Here is a 22,895-nt window from a genome sequence, read left to right as displayed (position 1 = left end):
CCCTTAGGAAAAGTGTAGACCCTGATAATCAAGAGGGTTACCATATAAGGGGTAGATGGAGTTTATCAGCTATGATGAAGACAATACATCTACAAAAGGGGGGGGGTTCTGTTGAAAAATCAAACCCGATACAGGGAGCCTACATGGCTCTGTAATGTAATCTTCTAGTGATGATGTCACAAAAAAAAACAAAACAAAACTGTTTCTAATTTGTCATGAGGAAGCATGGAAGTAGTAATGCTTAGAAAACTGTCATGGGAATGTTCATATATATATATATATATATATATATATATATATATATATATATATATATATATATATATATAAGGAGCGGGCTCTCAAAAAGATCAGGTATTTGCTGTAGGAAATCTCAAGTGCGAAACCTCAGTGCAGAATAGAGGACCGGATAAAAGGAAAAAATCCAACACAATCTTAGCCAAATCTCCTTATGAATTTATTTCAGTTTAGTGGAGGCCTCATCAAATGAGACGAACGTCAGGTTTGTAGCTGATTTGAAAGTTACAGCATTCACCCTCCCTCTGCCTAAATAATACATATAAACGCTGTAAGTTTATCACTTTTAAGTCAGCTACAGACCTGACTAGTTCATTTCGTTTGGTGAGGCCTGCACTGGGACGAAATACACGTATAAATTTATAACGAGATTGGACTAAGTTTGTTTTTTTTTTTTCCATTTTACCCTTATATATATATATATATATATATATACTTTTTTTGTCTGATGAAGTGCTATCCTTGAATTGGGATTGAAACATGTACGCACATATGCAACCAATAATGTTTGTATAATATACAAACTATATATATAGTAAGTTATAAAATATATATGGCGATTAAGCTACACTGAATATTCGGCATTTTATACACTCTAGGATTCTTCAGGCTTATGCGAGAATTTTGTGGTTGTTTCGCGTTTTTTATATACGCACCTTCTATTGTGTTTTTAGTTAGCCAATCAACTGTCTAGTATCCACCGCGTCCTTCCTAATCAGCCAATGAGTAGGCATTTACGGGACAAAGGCCCATTTGACCTCCGGTTGACCCGTTCCTTTGTGTGTGTTATTTAGCGTAGATATCTAGTATCTTGACCTGTTTTAAATCTAGGTTAAATTTTATGTTAGTTTATATATATATATATATATATATATATATATATATATATATATATATATACATACATATATATATATATATATATATATATATATATATATATATATATATATATAATAAGAATTACAGTTAAGCAGTGGCGTAGCTAGACCTTTTGCCGCCCGGGGTGGTAGTAAAATTTGCCCCCCCCGGCATTTGGGTGCCCGGAAAATTCGTCCACGAAAAATTCGCCCATGGATAATTCGTCCATAGAAAATTCGTCCATTTTTTGCTAGGTAGGAAAACTGGTCCATTATTATTAAGTTAACATTTATTCTGTAGTTGCTTAATTTTCATACCTTGCGAAAATTAGTTCTACGGTATCTAATTTTCCTAAATTCAATTAAATTAAAATTAAAATATGAAAACTGATTTTTAATATTTTTTATTCATTTGAGATTTTATCTGTTTTCCTTTTGTTTTAAGTAGATGGTGGGGGTTGCTCGGGGTGATTTTGTCCGATCCCCCAGCTAGCAATTGTAAAGTTTACAAGGAGTTATAAAAAGTATGCTACAAAAACAAACGTTTGATACTTTCAAAGTCTTAGCCTCATGAATTGGACAGTAATAAAATTAATGAATTCAAACTTTCGCATCTAATGTTATTTCCTCTTTGATGTCGGTGTATATACACCCAAATATCCAACTTTCTTTTCGCACCTATTCGATAAAAATTTATATGAAAGTTCCCCTTTAAGTATGAAATCTTTCTGAGGTTATTTTGTTTTTTTGGTGCTTGGCCGAAGCCTGGACTTGGCCTTATCCTGTTAGGTCAGCCAGTCACTGAGTATATCTCCAGAAATAATTAATGCTTGCATTTTTTAAACTTAGTGATTGAAATGAATTAAAGCAATTTATTCTCAATTAATGGAAATTTTGAAAACTCCAAACTGTTAAACTATTTATCAAGTAATAATTTACAATTGCGTTTGGAGTTTTCAAAATTTCCATTAATTGAGAATAAATTGCTTTAATTCATTTCATGATCGGTTTTTAATGTAGAGAAAGTTCAACTTAGATTAAAACAAAAAAAATGCCTCAATCTTGAAGGATATATTATGTATATATATTTGTTTATATATATATGTATATGTATGTATCTGCATGTATGTATGTATATATGTATGTATATACATATATGTATATATACATATATATATATATATATATATATATATATATATATATATATATATATATATATATATATATGACTAATATAATTGATATAATATATAATTAGTACCAATAATGAAAAATTAAATTAAAAATTTAAAAGAATCGGTTTTGGAATCGTAAAATAGGGACATATTTTTCCGATTCCGATACCTCCAATACTTCAGATTTTTACAAACTTTCGGTATAAAATTTCAGATTTTTTGTTAGCTTTTATATATTTTTTTCTATTTTCTATTTTTATCCTCTCAAAATGCCGCCCCTGACATGTGCTGCTCGTAAATAAGAGACACATTTTTCTGATTCTGATACCTCAAAAATTTCCGATTTTTTACAACTTTTTCAGTATAAAATGTCAGATTTTTTGTTAGATTTTGTTTATTTTTATTTATTTTTTTCTACTTTCTATTTTTACTCTCTCAAAATGCCGCCCCCTGACATATGCCGCTTCCAATAACTACAAAAGTTCCCATTTTTTACAACCTTTTCGATATAAAATTTCAGATTTTTTGTTAGCATTTTTTTTCGATTTTTCCCTTTTACCATCTCAAAATGCCACCCCCATGCCGCCCCCATGCCGCCCCCCCTGACGCTCAGAAAATAGGGACACATTTTTTCTGATTCCGATACCCCCCAAAATTCCGATTTTTTACAACCTTTTTGGTATAAAATTTCATATTTTTTGTTAACTTTTGTTTATTTTTATTTATTTTTTCTACTTTCTATTTTTACCCTCTCAAAATGCCGCCCCCTCAGGTGTGCCGCCCGGGGCGACCCCCCCCCCTAGCTACGCAGTTAAGTTTACCAAAATGATCCAAGATGGCAAAACTAAAGTAAATTATAAATATTAAAGAATTAATATTTATAGAGTAATCTCAACCAGATGTAAAAACTCGATAAAACCAAATAGGAGATAGAGCTTATAATAACTCCGTGGATTAAGGACTATCCATTTATTTAGTGCTTACTTTTTAAAATTAAATATGTTTTTCACTCTTTTTACAAGTGTTTTTTACATGTTTTATTAACTACTTCTTTTTCTTTTTCTTCTTCTTCTTCTTCTTCTTCTTCTTCTTATATATATATATATATATATATATATATATATATATATATATATATATATAGTATATATAGTAGTGATGGAACGATTCCAATATTTTTCCTGATCCCGATACAATTACTGATTCTGTGCTAAATTCTCGATTCCGATACAATTACCGATTCTAATTCTTTTAAATATCTAAATATTTAACTATAGATTTGTTATTTCCCCCGATTTTCGTAAAGAAAAAATGTTAAATGTGCAGACATTTTCCTAAACATCAAAATACACCTGTGGAGGTTGATCTATCGATTTTAGCTTTACTGGTAATTTAAAATCAATAAATATTTATTATTTTATCATTGTTATTAGCAATGGAAGATTTTGGTTTGAACAAAATCAAATAAAAAAGACAATTAAAAGAATCATTTTGGCATCAGAAAAGAGGCATCAAGTTTTCTGATTCCAATGACCCCAAATCTTCCGATTTTTCCGATTCCTGATTCCGATTTCAAGAATCGTCCCAACACTAATGTATATATATATATATATATATATATATATATATATATATATATATATATATAGATATAAAATCTGCTGCTATCAATAGCAATAGTCCGCTCCACAAATATAATCCGAACCAACATGCTAATCGTAATACTTCTAACCCACCCTGTCGCACTAGGAGAAAAAAATATTTGGTTTAATCCTCCATTTAGCATAAATGTTAAAACTAATATACCTAAATAATTCTTCAATATTGTAGAAAACTCTTTCAAATACGCACACAGATATAGTTCAATTTTTAATAAAAACTCAATAAGAATAATTTCTACTATGCCTAATTTAGCACAAAGAATCTTAGCATCTAATAACAAAAAAATTAAATCAGCCCAAAAAATCCTTTTCCCAATCCAACCAAAAAGAAACTGCAACTGTATTAACAAACATCTTTGCCAACTCAATAATGATTGCATCCATAAAGATGCAATATATTCATGCACAATTACAGAGCTCCCACGCAATTCTCCCATAATAGACAATAACATTTCGCCACCAAATTATCCTTCCTCCGACCCTCCCTCTGATATAATTATTAATTCAACAAACGATTCAACCAGCCCCTCTATTCTCAATCATACAACCAGCTATAATAATAATAATAATAATAATAATAATAATATTTTTCATAGCAGCCATCCTAACACTGATAACACTAATTATACCCTCCAAACCAATCTTGCTACAATTACTGTCCTACCTTCTGTTCATCAAAATGAACAAAATTTAAATTCTCTTCCCAGTATAAATCAACAAATTATTATTAATTCTCGACCCCGATCTATTAATAAAACATATACATATATAGGTGCTACTTCAACTTTAATAAAGAAAAGAATTTCAAACCACACTTCTTCTTTCAGTAACCAAAATTCAAATAATAACCAAGGAACTTCTCTAACTACACTGGTTAAAAAGCTTAACTCTACCAATACCCACTTTTCAATTAAATGGACCATCCTAAAAAAAGTTAAGTCTTATACTCCAGGATCTAAGTCTTGTCACCTGTGTACATCTGAAGCTATAACTATTATAACCTCCCCTCAAAGTAGTAATATAATAAACTCTAAAAACGAACTGATCTCTTATTGCAAACATATGTCCAAGTTTAAATATGGTAAATTTGAAATCACATAGCTATTAATTTAACCCTTCAAATATATATCTTTTCCCATAATTTTTTTTTTTTTTAATAATCTTACCTTCTAAGCTTTTTATATTTTTGATTTTATTTGTTTTTCTTCATTTCTTTGGCCGATTTTCCATCTGCTGTCTCCGTTTTATGGTATAAGTATACCGATTAATTGAATATATACATCAACCTACTCATTTTTATTCTATGTATTTGTTTACTCATATGTAACTATATGCATTTACATACACATTTATTTGCCTTATTCCGGAGTTTGCAGAGACCGGCCTCTCCTCTTATTTTGTATGTAAGTATGTTTCTTTTTTGTTTAACTTGTATATGTTTTTGGATATGTGTATATGTTTATGCATGCGTGTGTGTTTGTATATATATGTATATATATGTGTGTGTGTTATTGTATATGTATTCATATATGTGTATATATATTTATATGCGTGTTTGTATGTATATACATGTTTGTGTGCATTTGTGTGTCTGTTTGTATGTATGTATATGTGTATGTATGTATGTGACTATATATATAATTTTCTATTTATTTATTTTTATTTTTTTATTTTATTTTATTTTATTTTATTATTATTATTTTTTTTTAATATTTTTTTTTATTTTTTAATTTTTTAATTTTTTTTAATTTTTTATTTTTATTTTATTTATATATATATATATGTATGTGTGTGTTTGTGTATATGTATATGTATATATATATATATATATATATATATATATATATATATATATATATATATATATATGTATATATGTATGTATATTTATAACAGACGCCCCATTTCTTGGACTTGGCCATTTGTTTGTTCTGATCAGTTTTCTTAATTTAATTCTGAGATTTTCACGTGCATATCTAAGCTGACCTAATTATTAATGCTAACTTTCGCGCTTTTTGTCTGGGTCAGTTTGACCTTGCTTTTCAAATTTAAATTGTCACCGTTTTTCGTTTTTTTTTTAAGCCTTAGTTTTTTGGATTCATCCAGCCTTGACAGACGTGTTTCAAATATTATCTCTAGTACTTTTCTTTTAATGATTTGGAATTCATTCCATTTGCGCTTTTTTCCAAGGAACTTTGCCTTTTGAATGATTTTGGACCATTTGGAGTTTACCCAGTGGATTGAAATTTTAAATTCGACCGTTTTGGATTTTACCATTTTTGGATCTTTACCCTTCACCGGACTATCCATTCATTTGAAATCTTTTTATTATTTTTCTTTTGCCTCCTGTTCCCCTTACCTCACCCTTTTTTTTAACCAAGTAAGATCTTTGACTTACTTGTAGTTTCATTAAATACTTTTATATGCAAAATCCGATCCTGCATTTTGCTAATTCCTGCCCTCTGATGAGAAGGAGAGTATTTCTTCGAAACTCCGCGGATTAAGGACTATCCACTTATCTTGTGCTTCCTTTTTTAAAATTAAATATGTTTTTAACTCTTTTTCAAGATGTCTTTTAACATATTTTATTAATCATTTGTTCATATATATATATATATATATATATATATATATATATATATATATATATATATATATATATATAAAATAAAATATATATATATATATATATATATATATATCGCTTAAACCTGGAGGAACTTGCTTTTTTACTATCTTATCCAAATGTACACTTAATGACGTCATCAAAATGACGCCACAAAATGGATGACATCACTAAAAAATGAGATTATCCGTTAAAATGAAACTAACGATACTGGGACACAGTGGATGATGTCACAAAATGATGAGATTATCCATTGAATAAGAAAAGAGAATCTTATGTGTCAGCGGTTGGACTGAACTTTTAGTATATATATATATATATATATATATATATATATATATATATATATATATACACTAGCAGGGAGATCAAACATTGTCCGGAATTGAATGAGGATCAATAAATGTTCCACACTCCCATACTTTTTTTGCCATCTAAATCAATGAAATTGCCTATTTTTAATTCGAATCGATTGATTGCCTGCTCTAGTTAGGAATCTCCCCTGCAATGTACCAGGGGGAAGCTTCACACGCCTCTCTTCAGTGACTTAGTCCACAATACACTATAACTACATTGCACTGTAGAGAATTTACTGCTGATTTTATATAATTATTTATAAATAATGGTTTCACTTAACGTTTAAAATGCAAAAGTCAAATATCATGGTTCAGTTGTGCTCTAAACAGAAATATTCATTTTTAACTCGTCCCAGTCTTCCCCAAGAACCAATTGTTGAGTTTATAAAATTATTTTTACATAATGACTTGAATTAAAGTTAAACGTACACATGTCAAGTATCACGGTTTAATCGTGCTCTAAAAAGAAACATTCATTTCGAATGCGCCTCTGTCTTATAAAAGAATCTACAGTAAATTTTATAGGTTGTCCATTTCTGCTTGTGCGGTGATCAAACTTCTCAAATGTACTTGTGATGTTAGGTTGTATAAAAGTGTAAACTTTGGTCAAAATCAGAATTCCTTCTTTATTCAGATTTTTTCGAGTATCGATTTTGAATACTTATCAGACGCATTTCGATACAAAACCTACATAAGAAAACTCCCAGACATCAAGTACCTTTATGTGAATTTTTAAAAAAATCGGCCCAGCCATTTCTGGATTCATAGGGAATTCTCTCTCTCGTTCTTTCTTTCTTTCTTTCTTTCTGTCTCTCTTTCTCTCTCTCTCTATCACACACACACAAACACACTCACACACATATATTTCTCTCTCTCTCTCTCTCTCTCTCTCTCTTTATATATATATATATATATATATATATATATAAAGAAATTATCTTATGTATCTAAGATTTTATGTAAATATTTTCAATATTTACTTCGACAGTGCTCGATATGTAAGCAGAGCTAAGTAGTAAGTTTTGAAAATATATATGGCAATTAAGCTGCAGAGAATTTTCTGCGTTTCATCCTCTATTGCAATAGCCTGAAAAATCACCACGAGATTAAAAATAGAGAAATTTTGTATAACTCAATTTACACGTATTTCCAAAACTTACTATCTATCTATCTATCTATCTATCTATCTATCTTTGTGTGTGTGTGTGTGTATGTGTGTGTGTGTGTGTGTGTGTGTGTGAGAGAGAGAGAGAGAGAGAGACAGGGAGAGCGAGAGAGAGAGAGAGAGAGAGAGAGAGAGAGAGCGTTTTCTATGGACTTCAAAACGGCTGGGCCGAATTAAAAAAAAAAAATCCGCATATATAACTTACGTGTCTGGAAGTGTCCTTAAATATGTTTGCATCAAAAAATTGATAATCGAAAAAATCTGATTAAAGAAGGAACAGTCCAATTTTAACCAAAGTTAACACTCTTATACAACCTAATATCACAAGTGCATTTGAGAAGTTTTATCATTGCACAAGAAAAATGGCCCAATGTATAAAATCAGCAGTAGATTCTTTGATATGACAGGGGCGCGTTTGAAATAAATGTTTCTGTTTAGAGCACAATTGAACTATTGTACTTGGCATTTGCATTTTAAAGTTTATGCAAGTCATTATATAAAACAATTTACAAAAAATCAACAGTAGATTCTCCACAGTGCAATAAATTGTGGACTAAGACACTGTGGGGAGGCATGTGAAGTTTCCTCCCGATGCACAGTGGTGGATTCCTGACTAGAGCAGACAATCAATTGATTTGATTGACGAATGGGCGATTTCACTGATTTTGATTACAATGAAAGTATTTATTGGCTGTGTGGAACATACGTTGATCCTCATTCAATCCCGAGCAACATCTGGTCTCACGGCTATTTAAACACTAATTCAGAGAGTTTTCCAGCATTTCACCTCCTCCTCGACCATGTTGAGGAGCGAAACAGGAGGAGAGGAGGAGTAAAAACAAAAAAAACAAAACAAAAAAACATTGAAACATGTGTAAATAAGCAGATAAAATGGTAATAAAAAATATATATTTGCTCTGCAATAGTATTGAGCACTTTCGTCAGGTTTTTACTAATTACCATTTTATATATATATATATATATATATATATATATATATATATATATATATATATATATATATATATGGTGGTCAAGGTCTGGTGTGGACATATGTTAAAAGTACACAGATGTCTTAGCGTCATACCGTGCTTCTCCCAGACAAATCAACCCCACGTGCACGTCGTGACCACTGCCACGCAGACGGGACTCTGATGAACGGCGAGTGTCCTGCACCGTATAAGTGGACCTCCACTGCCTTGTAGGCCAAGGTTCTTTTAACCAAAGGCTAAGGGCGAGGTAACTTTGACAGAAACCTCCTGAGGAGTTTAGGCTCTGTTAGCTGCGGCATACATGACCCACCGGCATGTGGAGTATGCTCTGGTGCCCAGCAACCTAAGTCCCAGTCATGGATCAAATGGCATGGCGGGTGGAGAAGGCTCCCGTAAGCCGTGATGAAGGCAACCTCTCTAGGAGAAGGAAAACCCTGATATAAAACCTGCGGCGACTGCTGCTTTCAATGATGTTGACTTGCTCTTCTTTTTAGTTCAATGTGGCAGTTGTTTAGGGAGTGGGATTGTCTCAGTGCAAAGTCTTTCCTCACTATAAAAAGCTTCAAGCACAGGCATTACTTGATATGCAATGGAATACACATTTTGCAATCAGTTTGTATCTCGATAACAAAAAGGCTGTCTGTAGCCTGAAACGGCAAACGGAAATTCAATGAGGATTGATGCAGATATGGGCGTCAATGGCAATAAAGGCTCTGGAACTTCCAGGGTCTGGCCTGGCAGGTGTTCAGGGCACCGCAGCTTGGACCCGGTCATCGGTAGATGTGCAGGACTATAGAAGTGACTATCCGACACATACTGCTAGTTGTGTTCATGTTTGCGTAATTTGGGCCAGAGATATGTTAAGTAATGGCAATACTCGAGAACAAGTTGCTGCCATTTTATATATATACTAGCAAAAGTACCCGTCGTTGACTGGGTTCAAAAACAGCCTACAGAAAATGGACTCTGATTTATGAAAGTATGATAGGTTATGAAAAGGAAGGCTTGTAAATTTTGGTTGAATTTGGGAGCATCAAAACCAAAGCAAAATATGATGAAAGTAAAAATAAAATAGATAAACCCCATAATTTATTATACCATACCTGTTCACACTGAAACAGTTATAACAATATTCTGTGGATCTATATTAAAAAACCTTGTTAAACTTTGTGACATATTTCCATTCTATGGAGGTCAGGTTCGAACGAACACCCCATAATTTTATTATACCATATTTCTTCAAACAGAAACATAATTATCAAAGTATACTTACACAGATACATATGAAAAGTCTTTATTAAAGGTTGTGCCTATTTTCATTCTATGGAGGCCAGGCGTGAACGCAGACCCCACAATTTTATTATACCATCCCTATTTAAGTTAAAACATACTTATCAAAGTATTCTTATATACATCTATATCAAAAACACTTGTAAACGTTTTTTTTTTATTTTAAAATTTTTTATTTCCATACTTTGTGGACCAGGCGCGAACGCAGACCCCACAATTTTAATGAACCACAGTTCTGTCAGATCAAACATACCCATTCCTGTGTCTCGATACATCTTCTATCATTATATGTAATCAGTTTTCTAAAATAGTCAACCATATAGGAGCCTATTCGTGACCACACACACACACACACACACACACACACACACACACACACACACACACACACACATTCAGCTTTATATTACATATATATATATATATATATATATATATATATATATATATATAAGAGAAAGAAAATTAAAACTGTAAGTTTAACTTTACAATCAAAATTTATTGTTCGACTGAATACTCCAAAAAACAATTTACAAAGTCCTTATTCTGCGGAGTTTCAAAGAATGTTATTCTTGTTATTCGTCTCATCAGAGGACATAAAAAATTAGCAAATTATATTTGTAGTAATGCTAGAATTTGCTAGTTAAGGTATTAAGTGAAACCGCAATTTATTGTAGTTAGAAATTGCGAAATAAAAAAGTGAAAAAATGTTGGATATGTAAAAAATATATATAAAAACAAACCGCACATAATATTTCAGTTTGCATGAAAATCCTCTCAAGTTAATCCGAAATGCAAAATAGTTCTTTAGAGAGAATGGATTCCAAAATAAGTTCATCGTTTCAAAACAGCTGAAATAATGAAAATTGTTTTTTTTCAGGCAGTGCAGTAGCCCAAAGAGAAGTCTATCCCCAGTCAAATGGGACCTAATAGTCCCCTATTAAGTCCCATTTGACTGGGGACAGACTGGGAACTAAAGTGATCTCTGTGATATATCACAGAGATCACTTTAGTTCCCCCATTCCCTCCCCAAATAATCTCAATATTTTATATCTCACTGCACAATTATTTCGCTCCTAATGTCGCATCTCTATTATGTTATCTAGCATCTTCTCTTTTCAACTGATGAGAAGCATAAGGCTTCGGAATAGCATGGTATAAAGGGTTTTACTTATCCTACACTCCTAATTGATGTATCATCCTAATTGAATAAATGAATAAATCTATATACATTAATATATATTTTTTTATTTCCGTTTTCTTATTTTATTAATTCTCTCTCTCTCTCTCTCTCTCTCTCTCTCTCTCTCTCTCTCTCTCTCTCTATATATATATATATATATATATATATATATATATATATATATATATATATATATATATATAGATAGATAGATAGATAGATACACACATGCACCCACACACCCACACACACACACATATATATCCACGTACATACATAAATACATTATTGCCTGGTCTGTCTAGTTGGGGACCCATCTCTGTGCACCGGGAGGAAGCTCCACATGCTTCCCCGCAATGACTTAGTCCACAATACATCGCACTCTACATTGCAATGTAGACTACAATGTATTGGGACTAAGTCACATTAAAGTTTAAAATGTAAAAGTCATATATTATGCTTCAATCGTGCTCTTAACAGAAATATTCATTTCCAATGCGCCTCTGTCATATCAAAGAACCTTCTGTTAATTTTAAATGCCTGGCCTTACTGCTTGTTTTGTAATAAAACTTCTCAAATGCACTTGTAATGTTAGGCTGTGCAAGGTGTAAACTCTGGTCAAAATTGCCTGTTCTTTTTTTTCAATCGGTTATCGATACTTAACAAAGACATTCCGATACAAAACCTAAGAACACTGCCAGGCACATAAAGTACCTTTGTGTGAAATTTCTTAAAAATCGGCCCAGCCGTTTTCGAGTCCATAGGGAACGAACTCACAAACACATCAAGTTCATTTTATATAATAGTATCAGACACACGCGTACGCGCACACACACACACAGACACACATATATATATTATGTCTGTTTGTCTGTCTGTCTGTCTGTCTGTCTGTCTCTCTCTCTCTCTCCCTCTCTCTCTCTCTCTCTCTCTCTCTCTCTCTCTCTCGCTAGCTTTCACTTTTCTAATATTAAGATCACGCGTTCAAATTCAAAGAGAAGTGCAAACAAATGAAGCATTGCTATGTACGTAGGTAGGTACTGAGTGCAGTAGTTCCCGAATCGGTGACAATGAAGAAGAGATATCTGCACCGGCTTTCGTCAATGTTGCTGCTGCTGATTGTTGAAAGAGGAGAAGAAAGAGGAGGAGCTGCGGTAAAGTGTAAAGGAGGCGGCGTTGCCGGGCAACAGAACGATAAACAGTTTTGATGAGTTTAACATGGCGTCTCTTGGTTATCTGCGAGCCGCCTGGAACAGATGGAAAGGTTTCGATCTAGACTTTCCGTGCACGGCTTAATTTCCAAGAAATTAATAATACAAAAAAAAAAAAAAAAAAAATGATACCACAATGTTTATCGGTATTTATTGATTAAAACGCGATATTTCGTAAATTTGGTTATTTTTTAAAAACTTTTTTGTTTAGTAATTGTTTTATGAGCGTTTAAAAACTAACCCAACTAAACAAAAATGTCAGACGACAACGGTGAGGTAAGTATTTTTTTAAAAACTGTTCTTAATGTTATTCTTTAATGTTTGTTAAATGTCCCTATTAATGTATATGCTACTAAAATGCTGAGTGATGCAGTTGTTTGTTGTCCTGTCTTGTTCCTGGGTAGGTTGCGTCTGTGTATGAATGTTTTCGATAGTGAGACATGAATGGTGCAAATACTTAGAGACAGGGGGGGGGAGGGATACTAAAAGATAGATAGTGGAAAGAGATGCCAAAATGGGAATATATATATATATATATATATATATATATATATATATATATATATATATATATATATATATATATATATATATATATGCATGTATGTATATATAATAAGAACAGCGTTGCAAAGTAGAGTTATACAAACAGTTTTTATTATTCGGCAGAATACTCCAAAGTTGGGTACTCCTTAATCCGCGGAGTTTGAAAGAATGCTATTTCTTCTCATCAGAGGAAAAAATTATTAGCGAAATGTTTCTATGTAGTTGCTGGTATCTATCTATCTATCTATCTATCTATCTATCCATCTATCTATCTATCTATCTATCTATCTATCTATCTATTTATCTATCTATCTATCTATCTATCTATTTATCCATCTCTCTCTGTCTCTCTCTGTCTCTCTCTCTCTCTCTCTCTCTCTCTCTCTCTATATATATATATATATATATATATATATATATATATATATATATATATATATATGGCCTGGCAAGGCCATAGGGGAGACAGCTGAAGCAGCAAAACCGAAGCTGGCCTGCATGACACTATATATACAAATGTAGGCAAATTTGGGCATATTTTATTTGTTTGGAAATATTGTTTTTTTTTTTACCCATTGTTATAAAATTTTAACCATAGATTAATATTATAATTTTCAAAAAGCCTACAAATTTTCATGTCGTTTTGTCCTATACAACCAAAGATATGAGCATTTCATATATTCCCCTTTTTTGGAAATTTTATAAGTTCCAAATCTCAGTGACTATTGATCAGAATTTACCAAATGAAGGTTCGTTGGAAAGGTAATGACCTAATTTGTGTAGTGGGCTATGTGAGATTTGCTCTTAAGGTCGCACATTAAAGGGATCATCGATCATCCAGAGCTTATTTTTTGGCACTGTTTATGCCATAAAATGTTGCAATCATAGTCTTTTTTTTTTGCATATGAATTACAAAATAACTTATATTTCTCCAAAACTTGTGGTGCTGGAGAGGAGACTAAAAGTTGCTGCTATGGTTTCAAATGATCTGAAATAACAAAGGGAAACTTGATTCCAAATATTTCTCATATGTTATATTTCCCTTCTTTGGTTTTCATACATAAAGTAAATTTCACACTGTATAAGGCTTATTTGATACTGGAGATATTCATAATCGTACCCTATTTCCAAAAGAGGAAAGCTATAACATATGAGAAATATTTGAAATCAAGTCTCCCCTTGTTGTTATTACAGATCATTTGAAACCATAGCAGCAACTTTTAATCTTCCCTTCATCAAGACCAGAAATTTTGGGCATCTAGCCGCACTGATGAGCTGTGAAACAGCGAAATAGTACTGTATGTGGATGACTATAGTGCTCCTCACCTTGAGTTGAGCATATTGAGAAGTGAAACACGAATTACCATTAGCATATAAGCGACGCTCTTTGTGTAAACAAATCGAGCGGAGGTATTTCGGACGATATCAAAACATCGTCAAACTCACTACTCGTTCAAGCAGCCGCCAATAGCGTAATGGTTAGGAGCCTTGACTGCCATACAAACGGTCGGGTTTCAATCCTGGCTTGAGGTAGTTGCCTGTCTAGCCGCACTGATGAGCTGTGAAACAGCGAAACAGTACTGTATGTGGATGACTATATATATATATATATATATATATATATATATATATATATATATATATATACTGAGACATGTTTGGTCGTTCACGACCCATCAGAGCGGCCGAATCTGGACGTGGACGACGAAACACATGTCAGTGGATAATTATATTTTAAAAAGAATATGTAAACCCATGTGGGTGTCCAAGTTGGTTAAAGGGAAAATTATTCCTAACTCGCATTTGGGTAAAAATGCACTTTTGTAAATGGTTGAATTCATTCAAAACGTATCGCAAAAACAAATAACATCTATCTATCTATCGATCTATCTATTTATCTCTCTCTCTCTCTCTCTCTCTCTCTCTATATATATATATATATATATATATATATATATATATACAAGTTAAAAAAGCATAGAAAAAACATAGAAAATTGTTAAACAAAATGTTTTTACTATAGGCTTTAAAAATAAATGCACAAAATGCACTTTTATAAATTTTACAAAGTAAGGTATACAAATTTAATTTAAATTGAATCAAAAAATTATCTTGGATTTATTTTATGTAATGTACAATCTGTTGCACTTTAAAAAAAAATCATTGAAAATTTTATATCTATATCATTAAATGAAAGATAATGTTTTTAAAGTGCAACAAAACGTACATTACATAAAATAAATCCAAGGTAATCTTTTGATTCAATTTAAATTAAATTTTTATACCTTACTTTGTAAAATTTAGAAAAGTACACTTTGAAGATAAATAAATTTCAAATTGAATCTTGTACCTTTATTTTTAAAGCCTATATTAAAAACATTTTGTTTAACAATTTTCATGCCTTGGATGAAATGCTTTTCTAACTTGTATCTTATCTTTTTAAGATTATATTTTAAAACTCTCCTTCTCTCTATTTCAGTTTGTATTTCTCCTCACACCACAACTCATTTTTGTAACCCCCTCTTTGTATTATTACAGGTCTGAATATTCTCTCTATTTCAGTTTGTATTTCTCCTCACACCACAACTTATTTTTTGCAACTCCCTCTTTGTACTACAGGTCTGAATAATGAGAAAATCTGAATTTTTTTAACAAAAACTTAAAAATAACTTTTTTAAATTAAATTTTTAAAAACTTCTTTCAGAATAAATATCTTTAAAATTTAATAAGGAACATATTTCATATAGGTTTCATTAACAAATATTCAGTACATAACGAGAAAAATAGAGATGAAAATTTCAAAAGGACTGTATAACTAGTTACGGTCAATAGTAGTCCTCGCCAGCGAAAGTCTTTGTTATTGTTATTCTATTATTATTATTATTATTATTTAAAACATTTTGTGTCCTGCTCTTACATACAACGAGATTGTTAGATAGTGCTCAATAACAAGAGCAAAATATTTTTTATTATTAATTCGAGGCTAAACAGTTACATATGGTTACAAGCAGCCATCTGTTTTAGTCAATGAGACTTCGTCAGACGACCCTGAACCATTCGACGCCATAGAAAAAACTTTTTTTATGGCGTTGAATGGTTCAGGGTGGCCTGACGAAGTCTCATTGACTGAAACAGATTTGTGTTTGATACCATATGTAACTGTTTAGCCTCGAATAAATGATAATAATTAAAGGGAAAAGCTGAATTATTTATATATTTATCAATGCTTCATCTTTATTTTAATACTCTACCAAGATTATTAATTTAAAAAAAAATAACAAACAAGTACAATATTTAAAAATATTTGGTGTTTGTGTGACATGCTTTTCATGTCACAAACGAACCAAATATTTTGAAATATTGTAATCATATTTTATTTTTCAAATTAATCATCTTGAGAAAGTCTTGCAATAAAGACGAAATATTGATAAGTAGATAAATAATTTTGGTTTTTCCTTTTTCATATGTACCTATCTGTCTATCTATCTATCTATCTATCTTTCTATGTATACAGTGTATCACAAAAGTGAGTACACCCCTTATATTTCTTCAAATATTTAAGTATATCTCTTCATGAGACAACACTGAAAAAATGATTTTTTGACACAATGAAAAGTAGTCTGTCTGCAGCATATATAAACGAGTAAATTTATTTTCCCCTCAAAATATAGTCATTAAAAGCTAAATCCCTGGCAACAAACGTGAGTACAGTAGATTAAATGATTTACTGACAAAATAATTTTCCTATGAAAAACTAAAAATTAAATTTAAAAAACTTTTTTATTAGGTTGTTTCGTACGTTTTTTTTTTTTTTTTTAAGAAAATCAAAAAATTTTAACAGCAAAAGTTAAAAGATCGTGTGGGACCCAAGCTCAAAGTTTTTATGTGAATCCCATCGACTGAAGATGGCGTGAAATTGTCGCAAAATCACACTTCATCTTTTCACCCAATTCTCTACATGCCTGATGGCCATCTTCCTTCAAAAGAACCCTGAGTTGGTCTTCGTCTATTTTGATTGGTCTTTCGGAACGAGGAGCGTCATACAGCACGATAGATAGTTAGATGTTATAATATCCTTAGTCATTTCACTCGCTTTTTGATCTTGATTAAAGGCGAAAAGAAGGTGTCGAAAATGTGATTTTTTTTATCTACTTGACAATCCACTTCACGTTTCTGAAAAACGAGAAAAAATTATATGAGCAAAAAACGATGACCATTATCTTGTAGAACAGAATACATGCTTTCTAATGATATATATATAACACTTTGCCAAATATCAAAACATGTTTTAGAACAAAAATCTTTTGTGAAACGGCGGGAACTTATGCAAGAACCTGATACATAAATGTTTCCAAGACTATATATATATATATATATATATATATATATATATATATATATATATATATATATATATATATATATATATATATATATATATTGTATTGGTAGCAATTATTAAGTGTGTCTACTAAAAGAGTGCTCAATGTTTAGACAGAGCCAAAATAAATGAATTTTGTTTACAAACAAATGGCTACACATAAGCATACATGTTTCAGCGAAAACCCAGTAAGGGAATCGCTTCGTCAGGCCAAGGACATCTCTTGAGAAAGTAGTGGTGTGGAACATGAACAAAGTAAAGGACATCTCTTGAGAAAGTAGTGGTGTGGAATATGAACAAAGTAAAGGACATCTCTTGAGATGTCCTTGGCCTGATGAAGCGATTCCCTTACTGGGTTTTCGCTGAAACATGTATCCTTATGTGTAGCCATTTGTTTGTAAACTAAATTCATATATATATATATATATATATATATATATATATATATATATATATATATATATATATATATATATGTGTGTGTGTGTGTGTGTGTGTGTGTGTGTGGAAACATAGTTTGCTTGAATCATTGCTGGTAAATGAAGTATAAGTGTATTAGAAGGCTATAACAATGAGATTACCGGTGTGAGAAGTGGCGTGGAAAATGAATAAAAATAGACAAACAAGTGGAAATCTTGTAGAATAAGTCTATTTATTTTTCACAGTTGCATGTAACATCACATGTAAAATCAACAAGTGGGGGCAGTGTTTTTTTAGACCAGGATGGTTGGTATCTTTAATATTTCGGGATAACATCCCTATATCAAAAATAATTGAGGTGTAAAAGTAAAAAAATAAAATAAAGTACTGATAAATTAATAAAGTAAAATATTATATATTACCACACACCAGATTTAATCAGAACCTTAAAACCCATCACTATTAGACCTTGTTTTCTGCGTGGTAGTTTTAACTCAACTTCCTGTTTTTTCTCTCTTTTGAAACATTCATCGGTTTTTACACCTAATTTATTTCTGACAAAGGAATGTTATCTCGAAATATCAAAGACACTAACCATCCCGGTCCCCCAAAATAGTAAGTCTCCATTTACTGATTTTATATGTGATGTTATATGCTACTTTGGAAAAATCAATGGACGTACGGTATTTCACTATTCTACAAGATTTCTACCTGTTTGTCTATTTTTGTTCATGTTCCACACCACTTCTCACACCGGTAACCCACATTGCTATAGCTTTCTAATACCCTTATATATACCAACATTATTAGCTACACATGTCCCTGTGGCGATCTCTTATCGGAGATCCCATGTCTTTAACCCAACAGAAGAAGTACAATTCTAATAGAACACTTTTATGTAGAAAATGTTTTTTCTCCAGCTTTTACTAGAGAGAAAAAGGAATAACGAAACTTCTATAAATGGGAGAGAATAGGAGAAGGAAAGGAAAAGGTGGAGGTATGTGGAGAGGGATAGATTAATGGCCAGTCTCTCAAGTTCATCATTGGACAGGTATTTAAGGTTGCTGTATCGTGTTTCCTTATATTTAGTTGTCACTTAATTGGCGTCAATACATTATTAAACTCAAATAACAAACATATATATATAAATAAATGTAAACACTGATATATTTTATGGAAAATAAAAGAGCGAATTTTTTTCATCAAGATTAGCTAGTTTTCATAACCTATAGACAATCCAAAGTAAAGGAAAGAAGTATAATTTTTTAATTAAAGTGAAATTGGATTTCTTTTCCAAATAATTTAATATTTAAATGAAACATTTTTCGAATTAAAGCAACGTTGGTTTTTTTTCTGAAACATTTTTTGAATTAAAGTAAGATTGTCACTGTAACAAAATATAGTTTTAATTGTTTGTGGCACCTGTTAAAGGGTCAACAATATATTATAGTTTTGATTTTTAAATTAATAAACAATTTGAATGAAGGGAAGCACCATCTGATAACAGTTTAGTGAAACGCACTGAAAAAAGGAAAAATGACGCCGTCCGTGTAATGCAGAAGTGCCAAAAAATTTTAATAAATAATGTCATAAAAACTGTGTTATATTGGCTTTTTAACCTTACAAATTCCAATTCAATAACTTATATTTGAAATGAATTGAGAGTTTCTTAAAATATTCTTTGTAGAATGTGATGTGTTTATTTGTTTTTCTATCTTGTTCGTTTTCTTACAGTGCCCGACTCCCCCCAAATTATGCAGGTTACTTCCATCATTGCCACCCATACCATCGACAGTCAAAGAACCATCTACATTGTACCAGGTGAGTCCATCTTATAATATAGGTTGGTTGGTATCGTGGATGACGCATTGTCTGTTATCATGAATCGTTTATTACTGCAGCAACCGATAAAACATTCAGCGTTCACATTAATATGCATTGGTGATAGTTTTCAGTCATTCAGTATTAATTGTTTCGTGGGAATAAAAAAGGATTAATTAAGAATTCATGTCTCAAAGGTTTGGTGAAGAAACACCTGTTGAAGTTGCTTTTTGTTTTTATATTAAAATTTGATTTTTGTATCAATAAAAGAAAGAAAGAAAAAAAACAAAAAAAAAAAACAAAAACAAAAAGAACAATAAAAGTGGGACAAATAAAATCTAGAACCAGAAATTAAATTAATTTAGTCCAAATTTTATTGAGGGGGTAAAAGGCATTGCTTTTATTTCCCAAAGCAAGGTTTGAAAATTAACCTTAGGTAACAATTACGAAAATAATACACCCACCCACCCCCAAAAACATATGTAAAAAGAGGGGTCTCTAATTGAGAGACAATTTAAAAATTAGTTATCGCCCTGCATTTGAAAAATAAACAATGACAAAAAACAAGTTTTGCTTACTTGAAAGAAGACTGAAAGAAAAAAAAATTCAGTAAGAATTAAAAACGAAAATCCTTAAAAAAAACACTTTAAAAGTTCTTTTAAAGTGTTTTTTTTTTTTAGTCTCTTTTCTTCTCCGAGTTTAAATTATCTTTTCATACTCTCTTTTTCGCCTTGTTGATAAATTTGATGAATAAAGCAAGACTCTCTTTTCCTTCAAATTTCTTTAAAATGAAAGTTGCTTCTTTCCCAAAATAGAAAATAGCCTAAAACCTGTTCGTTTTTCTTCTTTTGTTGGTCGACAACTTAACGTCTGTAATTTCTACAGATGGAGTTCCAGAAAATCATAACCGCTCAACTGAAGGAGATTTTAGAACTGATTAAAATGGGCAAAGAAACTTCTCACTCTTTGTTCCTTTGGCCGGACGGCTATGGGGGCAGGATATTGACGATGAGTCAGAGGGCCGCCCAGCTCCAACACTATACCAAATAGGAGGGGGGGGGTAAAAAGGATGATATACATAAAAACGCCTGGACAGGGCAAGAAGTGCAGACTGTTATGTTATTAGCTTCCCAGAAAATACCGGTTAGTCTTGCTAATAGTTGAAAATGATGATTATTGTAGTTTAGATAGAAAAATGTTTTAGAAGAATGAAAATATTTATATTAAGTAGGTTCCAGGAATGTTAACTAAACGGATGAAATGTCATTTTGATAGTTATGTTCTTCACTGAGAATGTAGGTGTCAGTTTTAGGAATTTAGGGAGGAAAAATAGATAAACAAAATACATTTTGGAAAAACAACAGTTGATGTGTTTTGATGCTACGAAGAGAGTGACATCAGAAAAGAAGTGAGTTTTAGATTACACGTATAAAGTAGAGTTAGATTGAATAGTCGGTAACTTTGAGTTGTGGAGTAGAGACAGATGATGATAGTCATGGGAGAACTGGGCTGGGAAAATGAACATATGTAGTTGTGGAGAAGAAAACGGTGTGCCACTTTGAAACCAACAACTCGCAACCACAATAAATGCAAATATGAAACAACTTGGTTGTTTGAGTTTTTCGTGAGAGACATGACTACATTTCACGCGGAACAGACGAAAATGGTTGTTATTCAAGGTATGTCGTTTTTTGTTCAGCACAAATGTAAAAGATGTTTATCCGTCTTTCTGTTTATAAACTGTTTATTATATCGACACATACAGATAATCATTATATACACATCAATAAATACATTTATACACTAGATGATAATATATTGGAAGACGTCACACAAATAGACAACACGTTAACAAGATAAAGAGACTCATTATGTAACACTCACATATATAAACTTGTTATATAACCCAGTATACAACACAGACTTCTACTTTGACACTGCTAAATGGTTGAGAGGTTTAAGAAAAATAAAATCCCCAGAAATGCGATAATAATAAAAACTGTAAGACTATAGAGACAGATGAGAACTCAGATATAGAGAAAGTATATTTACATAGCAAGACTGTTTACTCGGAAGTGTGTAACCTTGGTAATTGAAACATAGGGAGGAGCAAGTTCTAGTGTGATTATAAGAGTTAGAATTGGATGGAGTAAGTGCAGAAAACTTCTAGCATTACTAACAAGCAGAGCATTATCACTCTTGATCAAGGCAAGAGTCTATCAAATATTTGATGATGTATGGGTAGTGAAACCAGCTAGTGAAGGTTGATAACAAGTGCTTCATGGAGGAAAATGATATGAATATGATATGATGGATGTGTAATGTGAGTCTTAGATAGGCTTAGATCTGATGACCTCAGAGGAAGATTAAACCTGGATGGTATAAAGAGATGTGCACAGAAGAGGAGGCTTTGATAGTATGGTCACATTGAAAGGATTAATCAGCATTCTTGGGTTAGTAGAAGTAGAACAGTTGTGGTAGCAGATATATGTATGTATGCCTGCCTAAAACTTTCAACAGAGGCGACGAATTTTCACGAGATCGATATGACTTTGAAGCTAAACCCTTCGGACAACAAATATCGAAAAATTGGCTAAAAACATTAATTCCTTCACCCTTAAGTGCGCAGTTTTCTACAAGGAGGGGTCTTTTTTCGCCAATATTTTCGAAAGTCATCCCCTCTTTTCGATTGTCTAGCCTTAATTTAAACTTACGTCACTACTGGTTTGGCGATGGACGCAACAGCAAGCACGTCACGTTTTTTTTTCACATCCTTTTTCTCCTTCGCGGTATGAGTTCAAGCCTGTCTGCCTACTACCACTTAATTTTTCTTTCTTTTTTTTTTGCTCAACACACACCTCCAAACAACCGGGCAACGCTAGGCACCTAGGCTAGTATTATTTAAAAT

At 31.8% G+C, this 22,895-nt stretch overlaps 1 protein-coding gene across 1 annotated transcript in view; it reads left to right on the top strand.

The window, feature by feature from the left end:
- The first annotated feature begins 12,796 nt into the window (after positions 1 to 12,796).
- Positions 12,797 to 22,895, top strand: part of LOC145293101 (dynein axonemal heavy chain 3-like) — a 404,365-nt gene continuing 394,266 nt past the window's right edge. Inside the window, exons 1-2 of the mRNA XM_080139477.1 lie at positions 12,797 to 13,095; positions 19,901 to 19,987. Of these exons, the coding sequence (XP_079995603.1) occupies positions 13,075 to 13,095; positions 19,901 to 19,987 (108 nt within the window). The 5' untranslated portion in view covers positions 12,797 to 13,074. The remainder of the gene's footprint in view (positions 13,096 to 19,900; positions 19,988 to 22,895) is intronic.

Source organism: Euprymna scolopes, chromosome 14 (assembly GCF_053919585.1).
Source record: "Euprymna scolopes isolate OS-2025 chromosome 14, ASM5391958v1, whole genome shotgun sequence".
Classification (NCBI taxonomy): Eukaryota; Metazoa; Mollusca; class Cephalopoda; order Sepiida; family Sepiolidae; genus Euprymna; species Euprymna scolopes.
This window is presented reverse-complemented; position numbering and strand designations above follow the sequence as displayed.